General features: G+C 38.4%; 2 protein-coding genes across 4 annotated transcripts in view; one reads left to right on the plus strand and one right to left on the minus strand.

Annotated features, from left to right (window-relative positions):
* The window catches only part of LOC146464276 (sushi domain-containing protein 2-like), a 29763-nt gene extending 16103 nt beyond the window's left edge, over positions 1-13660 (plus strand). For both annotated transcript variants that reach the window (XM_085129996.1, XM_085129997.1), the window contains 8 exons: positions 322-538; positions 1603-1728; positions 3036-3305; positions 3904-4080; positions 10310-10508; positions 11622-11667; positions 12334-12388; positions 12994-13660. In XM_085129996.1, coding sequence (XP_084986122.1) covers positions 322-538; positions 1603-1728; positions 3036-3305; positions 3904-4080; positions 10310-10508; positions 11622-11667; positions 12334-12388; positions 12994-13148 — 1245 coding nt within the window. In that variant the 3' untranslated portion in view covers positions 13149-13660. The remainder of the gene's footprint in view (positions 1-321; positions 539-1602; positions 1729-3035; positions 3306-3903; positions 4081-10309; positions 10509-11621; positions 11668-12333; positions 12389-12993) is intronic.
* A 1690-nt stretch (positions 13661-15350) lies between these two features.
* Positions 15351-25919, minus strand: part of LOC146464277 (sushi domain-containing protein 2-like) — a 31357-nt gene continuing 20788 nt past the window's right edge. For both annotated transcript variants that reach the window (XM_085129991.1, XM_085129992.1), the window contains exons 15-20: positions 25146-25187; positions 24131-24284; positions 22471-22715; positions 21572-21725; positions 19069-19235; positions 15351-15984 (exon numbers count right to left, since the gene is read on the minus strand). In XM_085129991.1, coding sequence (XP_084986117.1) covers positions 15914-15984; positions 19069-19235; positions 21572-21725; positions 22471-22715; positions 24131-24284; positions 25146-25187 — 833 coding nt within the window. In that variant the 3' untranslated portion in view covers positions 15351-15913. The remainder of the gene's footprint in view (positions 15985-19068; positions 19236-21571; positions 21726-22470; positions 22716-24130; positions 24285-25145; positions 25188-25919) is intronic.

Genomic DNA, 25919 nt, shown 5'->3' on the forward strand with positions numbered 1-25919 from the left:
ATCAATAACTAAATAACGTTTGTAAATCAAACATTGACCCAAGTTTCCAAAGATGCGATCCAAACAGCTTTCTGACCTCTCTGACGGTATTTGAAAAAGTTGGGTCAACGATTTCAAAGTCCTTCTCATCAACGTGCGCATGCGCCATTAGTGACATAGTCCCTTAATGATATTTGTCTCTTTCAGATGTACATCCTGGAATGTAGGAGTATACTTTTCTCTGATCCCTGATGACAGCAAAAAATGTAAATGGCAGCGTGATAAAGTTGATGGTTGTTGTAACATTCAATCGATTAAGCATTTTTAAAACTTTCGTTTCAGATACAAATCAGCGATCGCAACGAGATTGAAGTGCTAGTGAATGGAGATATCGTGGAATTCAACGAACAGTTAATGATAGATTTCAATGACGTCACTGTTTTGAAATATAACAACACTGCAAAATACTCCACCATATTTGAGTCTGGAATATCAGTGACAGTTGAGCAAGTTGATGAAATTTTGCAGATGATATTGCTTTTACCGCCGGTTTTTAAGGGTATGATAAACCATTTCATGATTTAAGTTCTTACATTGTTAAGTTTCACAGCTTTTGTTCTCGAAAACGTTGAGCTTGTTGCCATCCCTATTCAGAACGGCGATTGTAGGAGAACGATGGGATGTCTGGGAAGATATCGGCGTTATTGGACTACTGACGTGGTTAAAGTTTATAAAATATATTTTATAAGCAAAAGCCACTTATCCTTCTTTGAGAAACAAAGAACTTTATGGATTTCCTGCTTAACTTTATACTTTATAGTCTGAATCTAATGCCCTGTCATTGTTTGTAACTATCCAAATCTTCTAATTCAATCTTCTTCGTAAACGTTTTGGAAAAATCAAGTAATCGAAATCATACCAAGAAGGCCTTGCTCTTTTTTCTTCTTTTTTTTTTAATATAATATAGTTTTACGTTATTTGGCACCATTATCCCCTGATGCGAAACTCAATGAGCAAATATTTTGATGTTATATATCCTCTCTGAATTTTTCTTGACCTTCCGTGATTTTTTTCGACATTTTGACTTTTTCTGAGTCTATCCTTCTCCTAAATTTATTGTAAGTGAATTGTTCCTAGTACGTCTACAGTACTATTTTAGCGTATCCTTATTGTTTTCATAAGTTTCAAACCAAACTGAACAGTTTTGTGAGCTGTTGGATAAATCGCTATATATCAAGGATGGCGGATCCAAGATGGAGGAGTGTACAACCATTCACCTAATTCCCACTTCATAAGACGTCATGGTCCCTCATGTTGACCATGAGGAGTTTTGCATTACCATATCTATCTGCTATTGAAGTCATCCCAGACTAAATAAGGCTAAAACGTCCTGTTGCAAACATAAACGTGCCATGGAATATTCTACTAACAACAGCTATCAAGTTTATAACAATTTATCACAGCACTGTTTAATGTCCTCTTAATTTTGCTCATTAATTAATTCATTCAATTATTCGTTAGTTCATTCAATCGTTATCTCCTTGCTCATTCAATCGTTTGTGCCTTTGGTTATGGAATGTTATTTCTTTATTCATTCATTTATTTGTGTCGTTTTTTATATAGGAAACACGAGCGGTCTTCTAGGATTGTGGGATGGAGATACAGAAAATGATCTCCTGCTCCCCAACGGCACAATTCTTAATACAAACTCAAGCAACATCAGGATTCATTACGAGTTTGGACAGCGATGTACGTGTTTATTATAGTAAGCTATCCAGACTTATCACTGGCACTGATCGCTGACTAAGAACACCAAAAAAGCCGAAACAACAAAAACAAACAAAAAAACATGCAATCAAGAACAAACGAAAACGAGTTTGGACAGCGATGTACGTGTTTATTATAGTAAGCTATCCAGACTTATCACTGACACTGATCGCTGACTAAGAACACCAAAAAAGCCGAAACAACAAAAACAAACAAACAAACATGCAAGCAAGAACAAACGAAAAACTCTTGCATATAATCAACTAGTCAATAATCAAAGGTTAGGGAGTGCTTTCGATGATCTCGATCCCAGGCTCCTTCTCGTTTGCCAATTTGGTGATGATGTCATCCGCCCCTGCAAAATCTGCGGGGGAGACCAGATACGCGTCCCAAGATCCATTCATTCGTTGATTGTCCAAATACAATCTCGACTCCAAACGCAAGTAAGAGTGGGTTCTTTCTACGTCGAACGCAATAAGAAAACGCCGTATGTTTCACTAAAACGGGAACGAGCAAGCTCCGATTATTTTTCGTTATTCGGTCGACTATCAGAATCGACTTCCTTTTATTAAATTAAGAGTAAAGAGCTTTTGGTCGTATCAAATGGAGAAGAATAGTTCTAATCGTTGTCTTAATATTAGCGTAAAGTTTCCGTCAAATGAAAATGGCCATTATTGACTTGTACGGGTGATGAGTAATATCAAATCAACCAAACTAATTTTAAGTATTTTAAGTAAAAGCAAATTGTTTAACCGTCTAAATTCTTCAATTTTTTTCGCCTTCCATCTTACCTTTTGAGATTTCTCTTGCCACCTCTTCCCATAAGAAATAATATTCCTTAATATTTTAATTTTTGACGTAAGAAGTCGTAGCCCTAATATATTTAAGCATGTCATGACTGTTTTCATGCCAAACATATCCTCCTAAGGCTCCACCCAATGCTCAAACCCCAAAATTAATATAGTAAAAGCTATAATTTCTTTCATGCAAAAATACTCCAGTACGTCGCGTTTCAAGGCTCGATTGACTGGCTTCTAGAATGTCGTTTCCTTTCTCAATTAAAGACCCTCCTTCCTCCTACCCAGGTGTTTAAGTTGGTCAAGCCAAAAAATTGCTGACTGCTGGGAGTAATCCTGTGATGGACTAGCATAACATCCTGGGGCAATGATAATGCATCATTTCATGTAGAAGGAAACGGTTTACACTCGTAATATCGTATCGGCCACCAAGGCGGAAGATATTGGCGATAAGATAAGTAAATAATACTTATCTTATCATTTTCTTTCCAGGGGCTACCACAGCGAATAATTCTCTATTTACTTATCCCGAGGGAAAGAACCATGCATCTTACTTTGATGCAGCTTACCTGCCAATATTTCTAGATCAAGTTGACTTGGTTTTCAGAAACGTCACGTTAGGCCAACAGGCACTTAACCTGTGCGGCGACAACAAAGAGTGTTTGTTTGATATTCACACAACTGGTAAGATCAGCATTGGAAATGCTAGCAAGCAGGCTGTAGAAACCTTCATTGCGGTTATGAATGAAACGGAAACTCCAGGTAAGCATATATTACAAAAGAATTGAACTCATTAAAGGTGCCACTTTGAGGTGACAGGGTGCCCGGCTGCTTTTAGAGCTAAATTAAACCAGGGTTATTTGTAAATTATCAAAGTGACGTCGACTTCAGTGAGCTTATTGTCTAATTAGCAATCGTCGTTAAAAAAAAAATTAAAGAATCTAATCATAATAATAGTGGAACTAATAAGGATAACAGTCGGCTCGCTTCGACTTGTTCTGAAAATTATTATTGTTCCAGTCTTATCCTTTAATTTGGTTTTGACATAATTACCTAAAGCAAATAAAAAGCAAGTAAGAAATTTGGTTTAATCTAGTGTGAAACGTGCGAAATGGTTAACGCAAATAAAAGTATAACGCTTGTTCCAATGAACTAAACGTTCTACGTTTAGCAATTACGCCTGACGTTAACTCCCCACCAATTTTCTTTAAAATGCGAGGCACTTTGTCGCAGAATAAATTCTTGTAGCTTATCTCGGAATCATTCTCCCTTGATTGGACACTACAGTGATGTTGCCCAAGCCTGTTGACTATTGTTAACGAAATTCAAAATAAAGTACTGTCTTTTGCATTGTTTGCAGGATGCATTCCAATAGAGTACACTCTTATAAATGGAAGTGGAGTAAGAAACGACACAGAAGATGGTCGTGTAATCTACACATTCCGCTGCAGTGAAGGTTTCAGTTTGAATGGATCTGCTGTGATATCTTGCTTTCAAAGGCAATGGAATGGCTCCAAACCAAGCTGTCTTCAGAAAGGTAAACACAACTTTTATTCTTCTTGAATTGCGCAACATGATCTTAATAATCCCGCTTGTACTTTAACCCTATCTACACTCGTAAGTATAACAGTTACAAGAATGAGACTTGGACAGAAAGTAGTTTCCGAACTTGTTTGCTTAGGGACGGACCATTAGATTAAACCGGAGGGGGGGGGGGGGGGGTTAAATATTTTCGGTGCATGATTTTTTTTTTTTTTTTTTTTTTGAAAACCACTTGTACCACCGCTTGCAGGATTTTTTTTTTTTAGACAAGTTTCCTTTGCAGCGTTTTTTTTTTTTTTTTTTTTGGGGGGGGGGGGGGGATTGTCACCCTCTCTGATTTTTACTAATGGTCCATCCCTTAGAGGTCTCCAATGGGAAGTGATGACGTCATATGACACGGTAATTACGCCATGATTGTCAAATGGTGGCCATGTTGGATTTGTGGATTACTCCAAAAACTTTAGGGATGCGCGGAAATTGAACGGAAAGTAATCAAAATCAATAAGGGAACACTAATATAAGCTAAAGACATAAAAGTTACAGTAAAAAAAAAATTTTGTTCATTTTAAAAAGGAATTTTCCATTTTCGGGAAAAAATGATAGTAAAAAATATGTTAAGTGGTAACATCAAACTCACTTAACGCTAACCCACAAGATAATTTTTTTCGCATGTTAATTTCGAAGAAAGGTGTCAAGGCGTTTGATTATAAGTAATAAGTATTAACGCTTGAATTTCTGCGTTGTAACTGTGTTTGGGTATTCTTTTGGGTCAAGTGTCCACGAATAATTTCTCTTGGCCCAAAGGTAAGTAAGTTTTGCCTACTTGGCCTTTTTAATTTGGCAAACGATCTCGCATAGAAGATAAACCTTGATCTCCTTCATACAACATCATCATTTCAACATATGATCAAAGTTAATTTTCTCATCGGTTTCCAAGCAACAACTATTACCATAGCCACGGTAGCGCATAGCCTCTCATTTTAAACATTGTCGATTATCTCGAAATGTAGTTAGACTCTTTATGACGAAACTTTCAGGATTTAAAGTACTCAATGTAAACAACTGGTAGGCGAAATTAGAAACAAATCTGTAAGAGCGTTTTCAAGTAAATGATGAATCAAATTTTACGGGGTGATTTTGTTTATTGCCGCATTTCTCACCAATATCTTTGACATAATAAAAATTGACACTTTGTCTTTTGTGTTAAAGGTCTTTTTTTTTTTCATAGAAGAATATTTTAAATGTGTATTGAGGTTCATGGGTGTCTCCGATTTTAAGATATTTATGTTTGAAAACTGTTAAAATAAAGCGCAGATGAATGAAAAAGTTCCTACTTTGCATAAATCGGGATATCTTTAAAATGCCTCCGTAGATGTTTCCCCTTAACACAAATAACGAAACTGAATTTTGGGACTTACAAAATCAGAAGCGCTTTCAACCTTGATTTCAGGTGCATTTTATCCGTAATATTGCACAAAAAAAACATGTCACGCACATTGTCACGCACACTTTATCTACAAATTCTACAAGTTTGGATATAAACACTTACACTACAATTGTTTGATGGATATACCTAAAACGCTATGACTGCTTATTTTCTCGGTTTTCCCATCGCGTCGCTTTTTTAAAATCTTGCTAAACTTCTGAATAAAACGCTGGTTCAACTAATTTTCACTCAAAAGGCATGACCTTTCAATTTCAGCGGCTCGTATTTCATTTGATTTCATTTCATTTGCTCAAGTATGCAAGTAGATTTCGTTAAAACGTTTCCCAGTCACAATTCTGACCAAAGTGACCGAAGAACCACCAGTACCAAATAAGTAAACGGTTCAAGTACGTACAGCTTTCGTCGAGAACCTCTTCTGAACTTAGCTTATTACAGAATATCCATATGGGGATTGCCTCGTCATCGAGGTCTCCAAACTCGTTCTCAGGGTCCGTTCTCTTCCTCCCTCGAGAAAGGACCCTGGGAACGAGGTTGCGAGGCCTCGTCTCAGTTCTTTGTTGTTTTAAAAACATAGATGTTTTCATGATTTAATACTGAGATTGTGCATACCGCAATGTGAACAAAGTGATCTCACTTTGACTAGGCCTGTCAGGAGTAATGGCCTCCTGCGTGTGTGAGTTTTTCAGTGCGCGCCATAATTAACATACACAATTTAGTAGCAAGAAATTAATGAACCGGAATATTCTTATTCGGAGCACTGTACTAAGCAAAGACAACAGAAGACAGTTTTGATTGTTTAGTCCCCAACAAACCTCGACAGAGTTAACATAATCAGGCTGTGTAATGGTGAGTGAAATGGAACCAGTAATCTTCCCCAGTTAACTTCTGAAAAGACTTCCGAATGTAGATTCTTTAGCTTGGAAACCGTAGATCCCGGTAGAGCACAAAATTTTTTTCTTGAGGGATGATATTTCATTCGAGGGAAAATCGCTACTTCTTGCCATAAGGCGGTAACGGTAAAAATTGTTCACAATCGACCGCTGTGGTTAAAAATAATTCTTTTAATCCATTTCTAACGATGACATCAACTCATTTTTAGCTAATGATGTCATCATTTTTGATGACAGCAACCCCAGGGCTATTGTGAGGTCTAACCCCCAGTCCCTACCCTCCCGTTATGCCATTGTTTTCGGATGACGTCAGCCTCCTGGGCTACTGTGACGTCATACCTCCCTAACCTCCCGTCTCTCAACACCCAACTTCTATCTACTAACCGTCTTAAACGTGACGCTATGTCTTGTTTTCCAGCGATCGAACCAGCCGTCAGAACCCTTAAAATCATCAATCTGAAGCTCTTTTGCAAAGTGAACTGCCTTCTCTTTAAGCAAGGTACCACTGACAGGAAAATTTCGCTCTCGTGCCTTAATAAACCACTTGTATATCGCTTTGCCTAAAGCGTCAAAACCTGCCCCTTTGAGCTTCATTGTCTTTGGACTTTTCCCATTCTTGAAGGCAGCTGAAATCTTCTCTTTACCTTTCACCCACGTGGACAACGCGTTTAAAGGAATGCCATACTTTGTTGCTACACCCTTCTTAGCTACACCATTCTCGATATTTTTGAGAGATTTACATTTCTCCTCCAAAGATTTGGTGGTTATCTTACGTTTAAGAGACTTCTTTTCAGACATTTCCACGCAGTAATATTGAATCTCATTGAAAGCGAACAGCAAGATGTGGTTTCGCAATTTAAGCAATGTCGTCTGTCATCTGTCTGTCTGTCTGTCTGTCTGTCTGTCTGTCATATCGTCTGTCTGTCTGTCGTCTGTTTAAGCAATGTCGTTGTAATGCCGTCTGTAAATGGAACATCCGGTTTGATTACAGAAAGTTTATGCTGAGAGGTAGAGGTGCAACTTCGTTTTTTATGTAATTATGCATTCTCCAAAAACATCTGAAGACACTGTCTCTTTTAACCTGGATTCCTTTGTCAAAGGATATCATGTGTATCAAGAAGTTTGGTCCCCAGAGCTTCTTGAGAAGCTAAACGATTTTCCACAACCAAGAAATATCGTCGACAAGTACGCGTGTGCAGCATGATGGCGAGGTTGTTGGATATTTAATGAAAGCCAAATCAGGCCGTTTTGCAAAGACAGTTTTTTATTTTTTTTGCGTGCCGATAACAAGAACAACTGCACTGTGATGGTGACTGACAAGGTAGTTAACCGCGGAGATGGGGAAGGTATGCAAGTGCCATGCACACTGCATTTCAAGGGACACCAAATATTTATTGACACTTTGAAGAATGACTTCAGCGGCAAAGCTTGATGAAATGGGGATGAAATGTAAACGACCCTGGACTAACTGGAAGAATACTCGCGATCGGTTGTTTCAAATCAATTCAATGTTTTGATCTACAATATTGTATTTTTTTACTTGTCACGTCTTGCAAAACGTGGTTCGAGTTATTGGGGGTAAAATTATATACAAAAAGACCTAAAGGGAAATGAAAATTGGTTCAAGTTAACGGAGGTTCGAGTTATCGAGGGTTCGAGTTACCGAGGGTAAAATTATAGTAAACGTATGAACGAAATCCACGGGAAATCGATGTTGGTTCGAGTTTTGTGAGGGTTCGAGTTATCGAGGTTATACGTTCCTTCCAAAGTAACATTGTCGCTCCGGCAGTGGAGACAACCACGGCATTTGTAGAGATATACGGGACCGGAGTGTTTCACTGAAAACTTAAAGACTTGTAGAATTCGTAAACCACTTTATCTGGAAACCGAGTCACGTATTTTCCGTATGTCACACTCGCGAGTGACATATCGGCCAATGACGTCACGACTCCCGTCTTTTTTGTTGAATGAACTTATTTCGTTTTTTTGGAATAAAATAATGGCGGCCGCAAGATTTGTTGTGGTGAGGGACCATGATGTAAATGCATTTTCCGAAAAACAATAGAACGCGATTACCAAGAAGAATACGCTGTTAATCTAAAGATTTTCAGAAATTTTCTCGGAACTTGCGAGGAGAAAAGAGAAATATTACGCCCGTGGAACTACAAGCAATCATCAAAATATCGTGCTTGCTGTTCGAAAAAAAAAATGGCGACGAGTATCAGCCCTCGTCTATCAGAGCTTTTCTCTTAAGTATCGACCGCTATCTTCGAAACAAATAACTATGGATTCAGTTCTTAACGACAAGGAATTCCACGAAGTGCAAGATATTTTAAAGAAGAAACAAAAGCAGTTAAAATCTATCGGTAAAGGAAACAGACCCAATCGGCAGAGGATCCGCTATAAGATGAAGATATCGCAATTTTTTTACAGCCATGGAGTCTTAGGAATTGACTCCCCTAGTCCCCCACTTAGTTCGGGATGAGGCCCGGTAAAGAGCATAGCGATCTTTGCTGGGGTGATTTGCAATTGAAGACTGATTCGGAGGGAAACCGCTTCGTCGATTTCAGTAAGGAAAGACAAACGAAAACGTGTACTGGTGAAAACCCTCGAGATTGGGAGAGAAAAAGCTTGAAATGTACGAGAACAAGAACAACCCAGATCGCTGTCCTACTAATACTTACCCGGCCTACAAAAATCGCCGCCCCACCGCCGAATTTTCTTTCTATCCTGCTTTTAATAACGAAAGCCCGAAACCAGGTCAAAAGTGGTTTAATGCCCCTTGCTTGGAGTCAATTCTCTAAGATGTATGCTCAAGAACATAATAAAAGACTCAGGACTGAAAACAGACAAACAACTCGTGAATCACAGCACCAGAAAGCATTTGGTTCAGAAGCTGGTGGAGAATGGTGTACTGCCAGGCGAAATCATTCAGATAACTGGATATAAAAACGTCAACTCCTTGAACAAATCCTCAACGTTTTCCGATAAGAAAAAACAACAAATCTCTGCAGTGTTGTCCAAATCTGCTAGCACCCCACAAACCTTATCAACTGTCTTGATAGAAGAAAAAATTGAGTTGACTTACTTTTTACCCGGTTCATCTACAGGAACTTTATTCCGGTCGTGCTGAACAGCCTTCACGGATTCGTAATGAAAAGAGATTGAAAATAACCGTATCCGAGGATTCAAGTCAGAGTCAGTAATGGAGTTTTCATTACGTAAAACCAGTTCTAATGTCCGGTTCACATGTATTTTCACCGTTTAAACATTTCTATGCTTTGGGCACCGAGTATTTTGTATTTTGTATTAAGTTCAGTATTTGTAAAACTACCTGTATTTGGATTACACTTAACTTTTCAATCTCCATCCTGTATGTTTATTGCCTATATAATACAAAGAAAATTACACGGTGTTTTGAAGATATGAATTCTATTTTCCAGTGGCAAAAACAATATTTTACGAATGGGTCCATCATGATTGACAAATGCCATAATTTATTAAGTGGACTCAAATAGAGGAAACATACACAACGGAGATTTTGATACCTCTGCCTTCTCCACCTTACGCCATTTTCCTTCCTGGCTCCAAGAATGTTGAGGCTATAAACATAAATGTTGAGACGGAATATAATACGACACGACGATGTCATGTGTAATGAAATAGAACTTTCCGTTGCGTTACCTTCGGGGTTATGTTACATTAGACCACATCATGCTTTGTTATGTCATGGCTTGTTAATTTTGTTATCTCATGCGTTTTCATGTCGCAACATGTCATGTAACGAAACTTTGGCAAGATTATTTATCGGTTCGTCTATTCTTTTTTTGTTTTAGAAAAAGGAAGAAATAAACAGTTAAATTTTCAATTTGATTATTATTTTGTAGCACCACCAACAACGTCTGTTCCGTCGACGCCGTCTTCCTCTCCAATGGTTTCCTCTTCGTCCCCAGCTACTGCATTACCGCCATCCTCTCCATACATGTCAACACCCCTAACAATCGCTCCAACCACATCAAGCTTAGCACCGACCTTGTCATCTTCAATAGTGCAGCCCGGTGTATCGCTTCCTCCTGATTTGCAGAGGTTGGTAAAAGTTTTAATTGCCATTAATGTTGTTTGTAATATTAAAAATGTGTAATAAATGAGCATCAGTAGTATCTGGGGATGCCTTCCCTAGGCACCGTTCTCGACTGTTTGCATAGACACAGAGAAAAAACTTCCTTCAGATTTGTCTCCTTTTCCTATCACCAGTCTGGGGGATAGATCCAATGGGGCTAACTAAGAAAAACGTGCCTTCCTGTGTTACCACGTAACTGAGTGGCTGACTGACTTACTTTTAACCATATCTGGACCTCGCTTTTTTCGTCTTCTGTGGCTGAGAGAGCAATCTTCTCTAGAACTCGAAAATATCAAGGCTAATGTTGTTTAAAAATGTAACCGTAACTGGCAACACACGTAAAAATTCAAATTTCAAAAACCAGGCTGACAATTTTTTCTGCCATTGCACAATGACAATTATACGTCATTTTATATTACTTTCAGGCAAATTTTAGGAAAAGTTAACTAAATTGGCAGTTTTTGCTTTGTCCAACTGACTGACTGTCTGATTGACTTCATGCCTAAATGATTGATTAGATTGCTGAGTGAGAAGAACTGAGTGAACAGGTCACAGATTGATTTATTGACTGACTGGCTCAAGCTCCTTTAGGGTACTACAGAGTGGAAGAGTGACAATGTTTGTTTTACTGACGAAAGAGTAGACCAGCTGAGTTTCCTCTTACAAGAATTTGCTCTAAGATCACCGATGTCTCGGAGGAAAAACAAACCTTAATTAGGTTTTAGTGAATTCTGTAAGCTACTGCACATGAAAAACTGAAACTAAAAACTAAAACGAAATATACCAATTTTTTTAAGTTAAAATCCATATTCATCCTAACCATCCGCAGCGAAAGCTGATTAATGCTATTTTTTATTCACTTTTAACGTTGCTGTCAACAAAACTGAACCATTATTTCAACGTTCTATAGAAACAAATATATCTGTGGATCATTCAAAGTGATACTAAAAATAGGTGACACAGCCCCTTTTAAGTGATATCCTATTGTAACAGAGGTGTTTCGGACAAAATCGTTGAGGCCTCTTTTCATTCGTGATTGGAATGTCAGACTTGTGCTTACCAAGTGGTCTATTTTGCAGGTTATTCAGCAATGTGCTGCAATCTCTCACAGGAATTATCAATCAGGTATTAACTAACAATAAAATGAGCTATACAACATGGAAAGTTAATTTGGGTAATTCACATAATTGGGTGAAGCAGAATTTCTCCTCGTAAAGTCTTGCTGATAGTTTTATCTCGGTTGAATTAAAGGCCACTTTTGCGTTAAAAAAAATTAAAACGTGTGTTAATGTAAATATGGTTGAAGCGATTAAAGAGAACCTTCACTATGACAACAAATTGACGTTACATTGTTGGAAACAATTTATCAATTCTAATTTCTAGTTTGACAAGTAGAAATAACATTCAAGAATGCCAAAAATTAGATATGATTACGCCTGTTTTCCCTAAGAAATTTCACGCTCGCCGCCATCTTGAATTTTATGATTTCATACGGTTGCCACTATTTTCAGTAAGCAGAGTTCTTTTGTGTGAATAATTGAGAAACCTCATTACGTCATGAACTCCACATTTTATCATCCAACATGGCAATAATTAAATCCTGTTTTGTCCGACGGCACAGAAATACTATTTCCATGTTTGAAATTAGATGGTATTTCAAGACTTGAGGTTTGCTTTAACAGTTTAAGCATAACTTGCCAATAAGGTTGCTTATATTGAAGGAAACAGATATGTGTGTCAGCCATTTGCCTAGTGTGGTTTTTTCTTAACGATTTCTCCTTCCTTGTTTAGATTATAACTACTCTGACAAGACCGATATCTCCTGGGGATATTGCGAACTTTAGAAGTATGTTAACACCTTGTTATTTCTTTCTACACAAGTCTTTCAATACATTCCTTAATGAATGGTAAAGCGTCCAGTTCTGGTCCCGAATTAGACTAGATAGTAAAAAAATAAGAATTTGAAGCAAGTGTGGCTAGCAAACACGATAGGAAGTGTTAGCATATGAACCAGTCCTTGATAGACTTGCCAAAGAAGGTTACCAGGAAAACGCTTGGTGATCGCGCATTAGCATTCGCTGCCCCCAAACTCTGGAACTCTCTTCCGCTTAGCATCCGCGAATTAGACAACCTTCAAGAGTTTTAGCGCCATTTTAAGTGATACCCTTCTAAGCAAGCCTATTGTTCTTAGATAATTCGCGATAATTTTAAATTCTTATTGTCTATAGCAATTTTTAACTAGTTTAACTTTAGCGTTGTTTTCAATTTCAATTTTAACTTTCCGTTACTTTACTATATTAACATTGAGTTTTAACCTCATCTTTTTTTTTTTTTGTGTATATGCTACTATCTTAACCTACGTTTAACCTTTAATTTGATTAACCTGTTCCTATTGAGAAAAAGGAAAAGAATATTTTATATATTGATACTGGGGATTTTTCTACACCGCAGATGCAACGTTGCAGATTTTACAGCAGGTGCAGACCCAGTTAATGGCCCCACCACCAACCAGCGCGGATAACCTGGTGAAGAGAGCCATCCTAGAATTCCCGAATCCTTGGGAGTTAAATGAACTGATCGAGAGATTACAACGGATAATGGGCTGAATAGAATTACAATTAATCACAAGATGGTTTTTCCCTCACTATGTTTTGCCTTCGACTGTGTTGCTGTCATAAACAATTTCACTGGCAAAAATCTCTAGCCAGTATAAATTTGTCCATAATAAGCCACATTAATACGATAACATAGATATCAATATTAATTTTCTTCTTATGTTTTCAATAGTATTAGTAACAAACAACTAAGGAAACAGATGATACAGAGGGCAGTAGAGATAAGTGATAAACAATTGAAAGAATGCGCGCAAAGCTTCCCAGAAGCGTATAATCCCGAGCGGATTTTGAACATATCAAGTATTTACTAGGCAAACACCAACTTTGAAACTTTTCTTACTATCTTTTTGGCAACAATCTGGTACAACATTTGATTGTACTGATGTCTTGAAGTTCGTTGTGATACAATGACGACAGCTATGTTTCCGAAAATTTGTATTTGTCACCTTTTGCGAAAAATTAAATAAATAAAGTATGGTCTCTACTATTACATTTTTACACCATTTGAATTGTTTCCTGTATCTTTAGATAGAAAGCGCCGCATGCTAGGTGTACATTTTTTCCTTAAAACTCGCGAGAAATGGATTGAAATTCATTTTCAAATTGTCTGAGTCCCACAATCACTAAGGACATCGCTTAATGCGGTTATCTTCCCCTCACTAGCGAAAACGCAAAGCGTTTATAATTTATTGATTGGCGTTTCCATTGTATCTTTACCTGTTACGAAAATTTGTCGAGCAAAGAGGCGGACGTCAACGCCTTTGAAGATTGGCAAACTATGACAAAATTTGCTAGCAATTAAAAATGCCGTCTGAACTTGTAAATCATATTTTTTTTGCAGAAGACTCTCGTAGCCGTCTAGCGAAACCTCTAACCAAACGTAGTATGAGGAAACCAGAGCCGATAAGTTTCGAGGACCTGATTCGAAAACAACCATCTTTAAACACAGTTTTCCAGAGGAAACGATCTGCTCAAGTTCAAAGCATCAAAGAGCCATGGCAACGGGTTTGACCTCGTTCTCGAATCGCAGGGGGATATTTATTGACCCTAAGGCTTGTAGCTGCTATACGGTTACTTTTTGGGAAAAAGCGTAAGTGGTATGGTAAGCATCGTTTGTTTGGAGTCATAGGCTATTGTCTTGATATTTTAAATAAAATGCGGTGCAGTTGACGCCATAATCCCGCTGTTGACTTTCTGTAAAAAAGTTTTTTTATAACGTAACGTGCGCATGCTTTCCCATCTGACTTGTACACGTCATCTGATGGAAGCGAGGCTGTGCGAATGTTGTGAAATGCACCAGGATGACGCCAGTATGAATTACATTAGGAAGCACGCGCGTTATGTTATAATTATGCATAGACAAAGACTCGGGTCTTTACTTATTATCGAATAGACCCTGGCGCCGCTTACTAAATACCAGTATTCCTCAATTATACAAATTAGGAACCTCAACTTTTGTATGAAAATCGACAGAAGATGTAACTTGAACATTGTTGCACTGGAAAAATTGAAAATTTACATCTATGTAAAAAGCATGTAAAATCGTGTAAATTATCCAAAAGATACTGTAAATTCTAATTTACATAGTTTTTTCACATTTACAGAGGTTGGAAGATACTGTAAAAATCATGTAAATTTTTTGGCTAAAACATGTAAAACATTTCCATGAAAGACACTGTAAATTTTGAAGATAAAAAACAGCGACCATGTAAATATACTGTAAATTTTATTTCGAACCCTGTAAAGTATCCTGTTAATGTAAAAAGAGAAACTGCTCAGATCCTGTAAATTTAAAAAGGGAGACTACATTGACCCTGTACATATTCTATAAATTGAAAAAGGGAGACTGCCTAAGCCCTGTAAATAGCCTGTAAATTCAAAAACGGAGACTGCTCAAACCCTGTAAATATCCTGTAAATTTAAACAGGGAGACTGCTCAGACCCTGTAAATATCCAATAAATTCAAAAACGGAGACTGCCTAGACCCTGTAAATATCCTGTTAATTCAAAAAGGAGGTCTGCTTACACCCTGTAAATATCCTCTTAATTTAAAAAGGAAAACTGCTCAGAATGTAAATATCCTGTAAATTCAAAAAGGGAGACTGCCCAGAACCTGTAAATATGCTGTAAATCGAAAAAGGGAGACTGCCCAGAACCTGAAATAAATATTGAAACACTGCTAGTCTGAAGTCACTAGTTTCCAAGTTTATTCAACAATTTTTGTTTCCAACAAATACACTTAATGAGAAACTTGTAGACCAAGCCTTAAGGATCTTTCCTCATTCTTCAGTTTACAACTCGGCTGTTGCTCATTAGTTTGATGAAATCTATGATGTAGTTCGAAAACTGTTTGCTATTAAAAGAGCGGTTTTCAGTTTGAGTGTCGAAAGTAATTTCGCGTTTTCTTCGGTTTTGCGTTACTAGGCTCTGTGATTGGCTGACAAAACTCACGCCACTTTTTTAACCGATGAGAAGCAAAACCAAAACCAATTGTGACTTGGGCGCATGCGTTTTCCCGCGCTTGGCGTCGGTTACATGTATTTGCTCTGGCTGAAAAAACTAAAACAAAAAATTACATTAAATAATTACTGCCATTGGTCCAAAGAAAAAAACTCAAATTAAAGTGCAAAAAAATTATCACAATAGTTTTTCATCAAAAACGCACACGCACATACAGTAGATGAGTCAAAGCTTCTCTTTGAATTCTGATGCTGTTTTCTGCTCTTCCAAGAATTCGGTAATTCTGGAATCCGTCTCTACACCAGGCCATCAGCGTTAGCAGGGGTCGTTTGGTTTTGGACTTGCTCTAAAGCCTCTAACGTTGTATCTGTGAAATCAAGAAATGATAATGGCCATGATCATATGACTACTGTTGTGACTGATTTAAATATTTTCTAATGAAGGGTGTTTTTTTATTTCAATTTTTTATATTATTTTTGTTCTTTTTGCCACAAATAGAACATTGCAATGAACAGTTTAACAAATTAGTGCGCTCCGGTATGTCCGACAAATCGTTCCCGTAGGACTTTTGTGCCGAAATTGATTTTTTAGCTGTTTTGCACTAATTATGAGTCGAATCATAAGAATCCGTTGTGGTTCAAATTTTCCGACCCCGTCTTCCCATGTTTCGGGCTACTTAAGGATCAATTTATGCTAATTAGATGCAAAAACCGTTTTGCGAATATCTTTGCTCTAACTCACGGTACATCGACGAAACTTGACACGAATCTTGATCTTGATGATGTACATCGTATGACTTAAATTGGTTACAATGGCAACCAGCGATGACGTCAGGATTAACCACCTGCCATTTTGGTGGCTGCCATCTTGGATCCGCCATCTTGGATTTCGAACTCTCATTTTTCTAAAGCAAAACAGTGCATTTTTTATAAACTTTAACTAACAAATGATTTCCATTACGAGCGTTATCCAGTTATTAAAGTGCAGAACTTTCTTTATTTTCCTTGTTTTTTTGTTAAACGCATGTACTCTTTCAGTTTTCTCATACAAAAATATCATTGACTTTCGTTAGTCCCATAGTAACAATGCAGACGCTAGTCATCTTCTTTCTGTTAGGTATAATACTAATGTACAGTTCCGTTAAAAGTGTTCGTGCATAAAATGTGACTTAAGTTCTCATACACTTAGAGCATCATTATCCTCTTCCTCGTCATCAACTCGCGTGTCATCTGTGAATGGATTTGTACAGTATTTTCCAAAGCATTTACAAAGAGGAGTGCATGGAATTCCGTTCTTGAAACAGCCACAGCGTCCCTTGCAGTCTGACTTGCAGCCGCATTTGGTAAGCTCAATAACAGCTTGGGGTGCAGGGAGAGACAGGCACATAACAGGAACCTATGGTCCTTGGTGTTCACACCAGCCATTTTTTTCAATGGGAGGAAAATCTGGGCAGCTGGTGGTATAGGATTTGTCGCGCATGGCCATGAAGTTTGCGCGCGTGATGTGTGGGAGTAAGGAAGCACGCGTTGGAGGCAGCATCTCACCTTCCAAGTTCCTGGATCAAAAATGCTCCTATCGAAGTTCAGGAAGGGTGCTAGGTCCCGCTTTGCAGTACACTTGGCACACAAATTTCTCTAGGTCTTTAACTTGAGTCGGCAGCTCTCCGTTGGCTAACTGGTTTTGGATAAGACCCTCACCAAGCTTTTTGAAACAGTCGATCGCGGGATGGTCGTCATCGAGTGCCATGTAAGCTTTTACCCAGGTTTTCTTCGTGATACCAACAAACTTCCCTCCACAGTCGGCTCCGGTAAAGTGGTGCAATCCATAATCAGACCTTGACACTTATGTATTCCAATTGCTAGGACTCGCTGAATAACATCAATCTCTCTGTAGTTTGCGCCCTCGCCTGTAAAAAACTTCAGGCTATTCAGATTTCAATGACGTCCACTGGAAAACAAGTCGAGCAGCAAGACTAGTGCGTCAGTGTCTGGAGAGGATACACAAATTTCTTGCGGCAAATGCTCATCTAGTGAACGCAACACCTGGTTAGGGATCAGCGTGTCCGCCTCTTGGTGGGTGTGTTCTTCTTCACAGTCGAGACATCTGATTTTGTTATCGTAAACCCCGACAAGCTTGATGGCTGCGTTGCTGGAGAAGCGCGCTAGTAATCCATTTGCGAACAAGGTGACCAGCATGCTTTTGGACTTTGACGATAACAAAAGGTCCTTGATGGACATGGTGAGCCTCATTTCCGGATGTATGTGGAACTCGACAGATGTTGTGGATCTTTTTTGGCGCGTTTTGTTCTTCAAGAAGCTTTCCAAGTAGCAATCAAACGCTACTAAGCCTTCATCAAAACCAGAAGAGGCTGAAGCCCAATGAGTTTTTGTGCCATAAGGAACCTACTATTCATGGGCTCTTGACTCTCAGGAGAATATTGATTCGCAACAGCTAACAGAGTGAACTCGCACCGCACTGGTGTTGACCAACATTTTCGAAAATGTTTCATACAAACGAATACGGATTTACAGACCCTTTTTCTCTACCGTAAAACGACTGCAGCATAACTACAGTCAACTCTCTTTATTACGGACACCCTCGTGACTGCGAGTTAGTGTGCTATATACTGAGGGTCCGTAACAGCGCGAATTTATTACAGTCAAGCGCCTGTTATTTTTGACGGGGATTTAGCTGCTGTTCGTACTTTCGGCGTGTCCGTAATGGCGAGGTGTCCGCAAGGCGAGAGTTGACTGTATTCCCTTGTGGATTGATTGCTGGTCCATCACCAATTACACAGAATTCCCGGGGGCGCTAAGTCCCATGGACGGCTAATTCGTGTATATTTTTAAGCCTTGGTACAGTCGTTCAAAGAGCGGGTAACTTTATCCATTGGATAAGGCGCTATCCAAGGAGAAAATGTATTCACTGGTGTACATTGCTAGATAGCCACGAGGTATATTAGCCAGATCTCTTAAACAAATTGGACCAGGGCGCATTTTTACGTCTAAAGAAACCCCGCAGGAAGAGACTAGGCCTTCAATCACTGCTTCCAAATTTCATGATCATATCACAAGACCGTCGCGTTGACTGAAAATTCATCACTACTCAATATATCCCAAATTTTACAATAACAGTTCAAAATTCTTGCGCGCTGATTGGCTCGTAGCTATTGTCTTTGAAAGTGCAGACAATAAAAATGACGTAAAGGAAAATAGAGGCAATTCCTCTAGTACGTTTTTACAAAAAATAAATCGAAGGCATTTTTCTACGGTCTATACTCTTTTTGACCATAAATGACGCCATAACTTTGTTCAAAACTTGGCAGTGAAACCATTCGCCTGCGGATCGTGATTCCACTTGAGTTTTGAATATTTTATGACGGCATTTTATGGAATGTGTGAGTAAAGACCTTAGAAAACTGCCGTCCATTTGTTAAATATCCCACACTCACTTGTAATTGCATAATGGGCCAGGAAACCAGGTCTTTTAACACTATTGTCGGACGTGAATCTAACTTTCTGTATCCGTGTTGTGTTACTGACATCAAATGCAGACTTCAAACCACTGTATTTCTGTAATATTTCCCCTGAGCTGTCAGTAAGCTCAACGAAGTCACAGCTGCGAGATAAAACGAGGTTTTTTTTACTTTTTCATAGGCCTGGTATTCACCTCAATTTTTGTCGAAATGTATATCATATGTGTATAGCTCATTTTGGTGAGTCATTATTAATCTGGAATATAACTTCCCCGATTCTCCTTCTCAAACAACTCAACCCTTGAATTAAATTTGTTACACGTTCATTTTTCATGAAGTGCTTCTATTTAATAAGGTAACTGCGGTAAGTTTATTCTACTTTGCAGCATTACTGGTGCTCTCAGTTAGAAAGCGTGACAAACGTATCGAACTGAAAAAAATAATAATAATGACAAAACAAGAAAACTTTGCGCAATGTTCCCATTTGAGAGTGTTGATGAATTGCTTATAACCTGGCATTTGTTTTAACCCTGTCTATATCAGGGGGAGAGGGATTCTGCCCGCGGTGATTTTGAACCTCAATAACTATCTTAATAGGTGGGTTCATACTAAGCTTAGTAAGCATACCTCAAGCATACTTGAGGCGTACTTCAGATGTGAACGGGTCTAATTTCAGCGTAAATAGGCTACTTTGTAGCCTTGGAAACGCGTGTTCTTCAAAGCCGCCGAAGTACACTTTCAAGTCACGTTCAACTAGGCTAACAGTTTACTTACGCCTTATCAAAACAAGATAAAGAAATTGAAACATCAATCAAACTCGTTCGCATCTGGTGGGAAATTGAAGACCCGCACATCTCACTCGATTGCTTACTTCAGGGCCAAGGTTTACGAACAAAGAAAAGAGCATGGAAAACTCAAATTTTTATCAATGTAGGCCTTACTTCCGCGTTTTGGACGACGAAGACGACTATTTCTCCGTCTCAGTCTAAATTCTTCCTCTGTGATGAGAAAGTGGTATAATTGCTGAAATAGCAAAGCTCTCTGTCGTTGTAGTAAAAAAATCACGAGAAACAAATGGTAAGCAATTCGAAGTTTTTGAGGATGCATGATGAACCTTGTGGTTGTTTTGTACGTGGAGTAGTTAAAAGCCTGATCACGCCATATGTATGTGTGCAAAATTTTACCGCGTATCTTGATTGACAACCTCCATTGCTTCAAGCATACTTGGAATTCTAATGTGGACGCTTATCACGGTAAGTGGGCGTTCATGATGTTACCATGACAGCCAATTTGAGACAGACATGTTTTCCAAAACGTAGAAAATCCCTTTTAACCCTATCCAGACCGGGGGTTTGGGGTGCGAGGGGGCGGGGGGAGGTGATGGATTCCCCTCCCTCCATAACTTCGCCAATAAGCTATAGCGCCTATCACAACGAGGCTTATAGGATGGCTAGCTTGTCCAAATTTGTTTCAGGCCCGCAACGGAAAATGATGACGTCATATGATGTGGTAATTAAGTCATGATTGCCAAATGGCGGCCATCTTGGATTTCTGGATTTCCCCAAAACTTCAGTAAAATGACGAAATTAAACGAAAAGTCATCAAAACAAATTGGAGCTAACAGAAAAAAACGTTACATTACGAAAATTATTTTTCTTCATTTTAAATAGGGATTATTTATCTTCGAAAAATAAATACCAGTCAAAAATTGGCTGCCATAGTAATATCAAAGTCAGTGAACACTATCAGACCACTTTTTTTCCGGATAAATTTGTGGCAAAGTCTTGAAGTGTTATGCCGTTTGCTCTAATATTAACAAAAAAGTTACGCAGGTCCAAAGTCGCCGTGGGCAGAGTCCGCAACCCCCCTCCCCCTCCTAAGGGTCTAGGGCCTTGACATTTTAGTATTTATTTATTGGTTCTGATTACGTTTCATTCAATTTCGGCGCTTTCCTGACGTTTTTGGGAAATCCAGAAACACAAGATGGCGGATCTAAGATGACCGCTATTTGGTAATCATGACTTATTTACCATGTTATATGGCTTCATAAAAGGAAACAACTTTGAATAAACGTTTTATCCTCCAAGTCTCCCTGTCGTCGCTTTTTCTTGCGAAGATATGTAGGTGTGTGGGGCGGACCACCTCCACTTTCCGCCCCGGTCTCGGAGGACACAAAGAAAACGGTCTTGATAGGTTTAATGCGATTGTAAAATAATTCACCTCAGCAAATTTGAACTCCCTGTGGAACAACTTACTCCTAAATCCAAACTCGTTTATAAACGAAAAAATGAAAATGTTCAATACTGTGAACACAGACAATAAAAAAGTATGAATAGGGGACCCAATAGAACCTTACAAGCTCGCTTCTAGAATACGTTGGCTTGAGTAGGGTGTAACTTGATCGACTTGTAGTAGCAGTTTCACAAATAAGAATCTCCTTTTCACATCGTTTGCAATTCTAAGTGTACTTAGTCCTTACCATTTCTCTGTATGGAACACTAGAAACTTGAGTGTGAGGTAGCCTCCAGCGTGAACAGGCAAAGTCCATGTACAGTTCAATTCGTTGCTGTAAGATCCAGGAAATCCAGGAGTCCCAAATGATCCCGAAGAACCTTTCAGTGTCCCGCCACATTCTAAAAGATAGCCGCATTAATCAATACATGTCTTGACTTAACCCTATCTAGAACGGCTGGGTAGGGGTGGAAATTCTGAACGTGCTGATCTTGAACATCTACAACAAACTTTCTTATATTTGCGTAATCGACACAAAACTCCGTGGCTCTTTCAAAAGTTTATCAGGGAACAATATAATAAGGCATGGTAGATGAGGGGTTACTGAATTATACGTTAACATGGTGGGCACAGGATGTTTTTTTTTTTTAATTTTTTAATTTTTTTTTTTTTTTTTTCATTTTGATCTTTTTTTGGTCAATTTTACTGCTTACTGAGGATTCGGGGAATCGGGATCCAAAATGGCAGATCCAAGATGGCTGCCAGTTTGAAATCTTGGCGTTATTCCCGCGTTCTATGCCATCATCTCTTCCCGCTGTGGACATGTAAAGAAATACCTGTGGATGTAGTGCCTATCTCTCATATTCATAGCTTTTATACTTGCTAAATTATAAAGGAGGGGATGTCATTATTTGTTGCTTAATGTTTAAACAAAACATTGTCCGAGCCGGGTTAAAATGGAATTTTTATCCAAGACACCAATCTTAAAATGCAAAAATTGATGATCTGACTGGCTATCATCAGAGTGAATGACATGAACAAGAGACTTCGGGATAACATGCAAGGCAGTGGTTTTACCACGTGCAATGCTGAGGCCATATCGCCCGCTCGTGCTGACAATACGGATCAATAAATAATTTATTTTACCAAGGATGGGTGGGCTGGTTGTTGGTGAAGTCGTCGTTGAAATGGTAGCTGCTAGCCTCTTGGGCGCTGGAGAGATCCTGTAATTAGCCTTGAAGCCCCTTTTAGTAACCGATCCATCAGATGTGAACTCTATTACAATCAAGGTGTCATGATCTTTAGCTGTCATCGATCTTAAGTAAAATGATCCAAGGTCACCACTGAACCTCCTAGCAAATGATCCACTGCGAATTGCGAGGATATCACAGCTAGGGATAGAAAGTAATCATACAGCGTTGAATATTTCAAGTACATTATCTCCAGAGTTAGGCGATAACATTCTACGTTACATTACAACCAAACGCAATACAAAATTAATATAGATTATACTTCATATTTTAGTGACGTGTCTAGTCAAGTCTCATTTAAAAAAGATTGATCGCCTCCACCTTTCAACTAATACTAAAAAAATGTGTAAGCTAATTTATAGCCTGGTTATGGCTCTTAGTTTCTTCCTTAAACCTATCTAAGCCGTCTCTTTCTTGGTCTTCTGGAGATTGGGGAATCCACCCTCAGCTCCAAATCTTCGCAAGTACAAAAGCTATGACAACGAGACTTGAAGGATAGATAGCACTTGCAAAGATTTTTTTTTTTTTTTTTTTTGAGGTCCATAACGAGAATTTGTTATGTCATATGACGTTGTAATGACATCATTATTGCCAAATTGCGGCAATCTTGGATCCGCCATCTTGGATTTCTGGATTTCCCCAAAACTTGAAGAAAGCCCCGAAATTGAAAGAAAAGTAATCAAACACAATATAGGAACACTAATATGGGCTAAAAACATAAACGTTACGGAATCTCACCGTACTCAACCTGATCCGTAAATTTTCCCAATGGTATACTAACTGACTGCCAAGCCAGTCCATTGGATTTCGTTTGTGTGCATTGGACAACCCTCTCATGTACAATATACACAAACGGATACGATTCGTCAAAACACCCTCACCAATCGTACCATTGGTAAAAGATTACGATTTTTCATAAAATCCTTACGATTCGTACCATGCATTGGATCGAATGGTAAGCTCCTCAGTCGATTGATATACCATTTGTAAACTGCATCTCATTAACAGTTGTAAGCCGTGCGAAAACGAATTGTCGATTAGTGCCATAAAAAGGGATTTCCATTTTCTGAAAACACGGCCTTCCAAAATTGGTTGCTATGGCAACATAAAGTCAAAGAACAGTAACAAATAACATCAAATTGTTCCCAGTTAAATTTTCTAAAAAGTCCCTCAGACTGTTTGCTTAAATATTAAAAAAAAAAAGATATTTAGGTTCAAAAGTCGCAGCGGTCAGAACGGTAAAAAAGCTAAATAGGTATTTTTTAAAAGCATGAATCTGTTTGCTTTGTATAAGTTTCATGATCAACCTTTGCAACACTTAGTACAAATCCCGGCTGGTTATTTTTTCCGCAGACAGCAGACACGGCAATGTTTTTGGAAACACAAGTTGCTGTGTGAAATCAACTTCATTTTATGAAGCTCTTGACAGGCGCAAGGAGATGGACCAACAAGGAAATACAACTCCACGTAATGGTACAATGTCATATTCATCGAATATTTCACTGTGACCATGCATTGCCAACTTGTGTGTATTCTGAGCATATTTAATTACCTACCATTTTTCCGTAAAAAAGTTTTCAAAACGCACAGTTAGTATAGCTCCTTGTGGCAAGGTTGCTCTCCAAAAGCAAATGAAATTGTTCGGATAATCTCGTGGAAAGTTTGGCGTCGAGAATACCCCACTTGGCGCAAGGAGTGAACTGTTGCAAACTGAAACAAATTTGAAGCAAACTTGTTTAATTTTTACTATAAAGAACATCAAATGAAAAATACGGAACACAGTTGTAAGCCGCAGAGCGAGAAATGTGAATAATGTTACGGAGCGCCATTTACTGGCCCTAAAAAAAGTTTTGAAAGAATTAATAATACTTTGACAATTCAGACGCGTTTAGACTGGGACGGGGTTGTAAACTTTGGATTTCCACAGAGACACGCACAATAACAAAAGTAAGGAAACGCATCGCTTCTATTTATTTACCTATTCATATTCATCTGTATGGCTTCCTCCTTAACAATTCAAATTTTCTGTTTGCTTAGTTTAACATCATGCTTTTAATTCCTAGTTGTTTCCTGGTTGTTAGCTTAATAAAAAAAGACCCTTACTGTAAAGGGGATAGCTTCTCCCACATTTGTCACACATTCACCGCTCAGCATCACATTAGGGATGGCGGACATAGTGAGCAAGTAGAAAGTGAACGCTGTGGAATCAGTATTGCAAGAAATAAAGCAAAACCAATTCTGAAAAAGTAACCTAAGCTGTAAAACGAATATGGGGTACAGAACAATATTGTATTTGAGCCATAAAATCAAATAAGTAAGTCTCTAGCTTTATTCACTAGGCAAATACACATACGATTTTCAAATTTATTCTGTCAATGTTCTATCGCGTCTTGCCGCACGGAATCTGCGATGTTCACAACTCAGTGTCTACAATATATGAAATGACTGGGGGCTTGGTCAGGCTGAGGTTCCTTAATTTTTAGTGCGGATCCGCTTTTATGAGAAATATGCCTTCCTTCGTCTCCACACTCTACCTAATGCAAAGAATGGTAACTAAGAAATAAAACCTACCTGCAACTGCTGTTGGACGGGCGGTGGTCGGCACAGGTTTAACTGCAAACAAAAATAATGTAATGGTTGGAATGCAAGACAACGCAGTTAATATATTACTTTTATTTTCCTCTCCTCAGTTTCTTTGCCTCTAGAATGGAGCACTCTTTCTCTGTATGGATACTGATAAAGTCTCATGTTCAGATTTCTACTATTTTACAGCGATTTTAGTCCTGATCAAATCGACAGTGGTTCCTCCTTTGGCTATTAAGACACTTTGCTACCCAGTGAAAAAAGAAGAAAAGCAAAAGAGAGCCAAAACAAAAACAAAAAAACTATGTGCTTCTCGAATCGTTTGCCAAATTGTAAAGGCCAAGTAGGCAAAACCTACTTCACCTTTGGGCCAAGAGAAATTATACGTGGACACTTGACTCAAACTGATACCCAAACACCATTAAAATTTCAGTTAATACGCAGAATTTCAAGCGTTCTTACTTATTACTTATAACCAAACGCCTTGACACCTTTTTCCGAAAATTAAAAGGGAAAAAATTATCTTGTAGGTTAGTGTTAAGTGAGTTTGATGTTACCACGCAACCAAGTTTTTACTGCCATTTTCTACAGAAAATGGAAAATTCCTTTTTTAATATGAAGAAAAAATATTTTTCTTAGTGTAACTTTTATGTCTTTAGCTTATATTAGTGTTCCCTTATTGATTTTGATTACTTTCCGTTCAATTTTCGCGCACCCCTTAAGTTTTTTGGGTAATCCAGAAATCCAAGAAGGCCACCATTT

This window comes from Pavona decussata, unplaced genomic scaffold (assembly GCF_977016875.1).
Source record: "Pavona decussata unplaced genomic scaffold, jaPavDecu1.1 SCAFFOLD_166, whole genome shotgun sequence".
Lineage (NCBI taxonomy): Eukaryota > Metazoa > Cnidaria > Anthozoa > Scleractinia > Agariciidae > Pavona > Pavona decussata.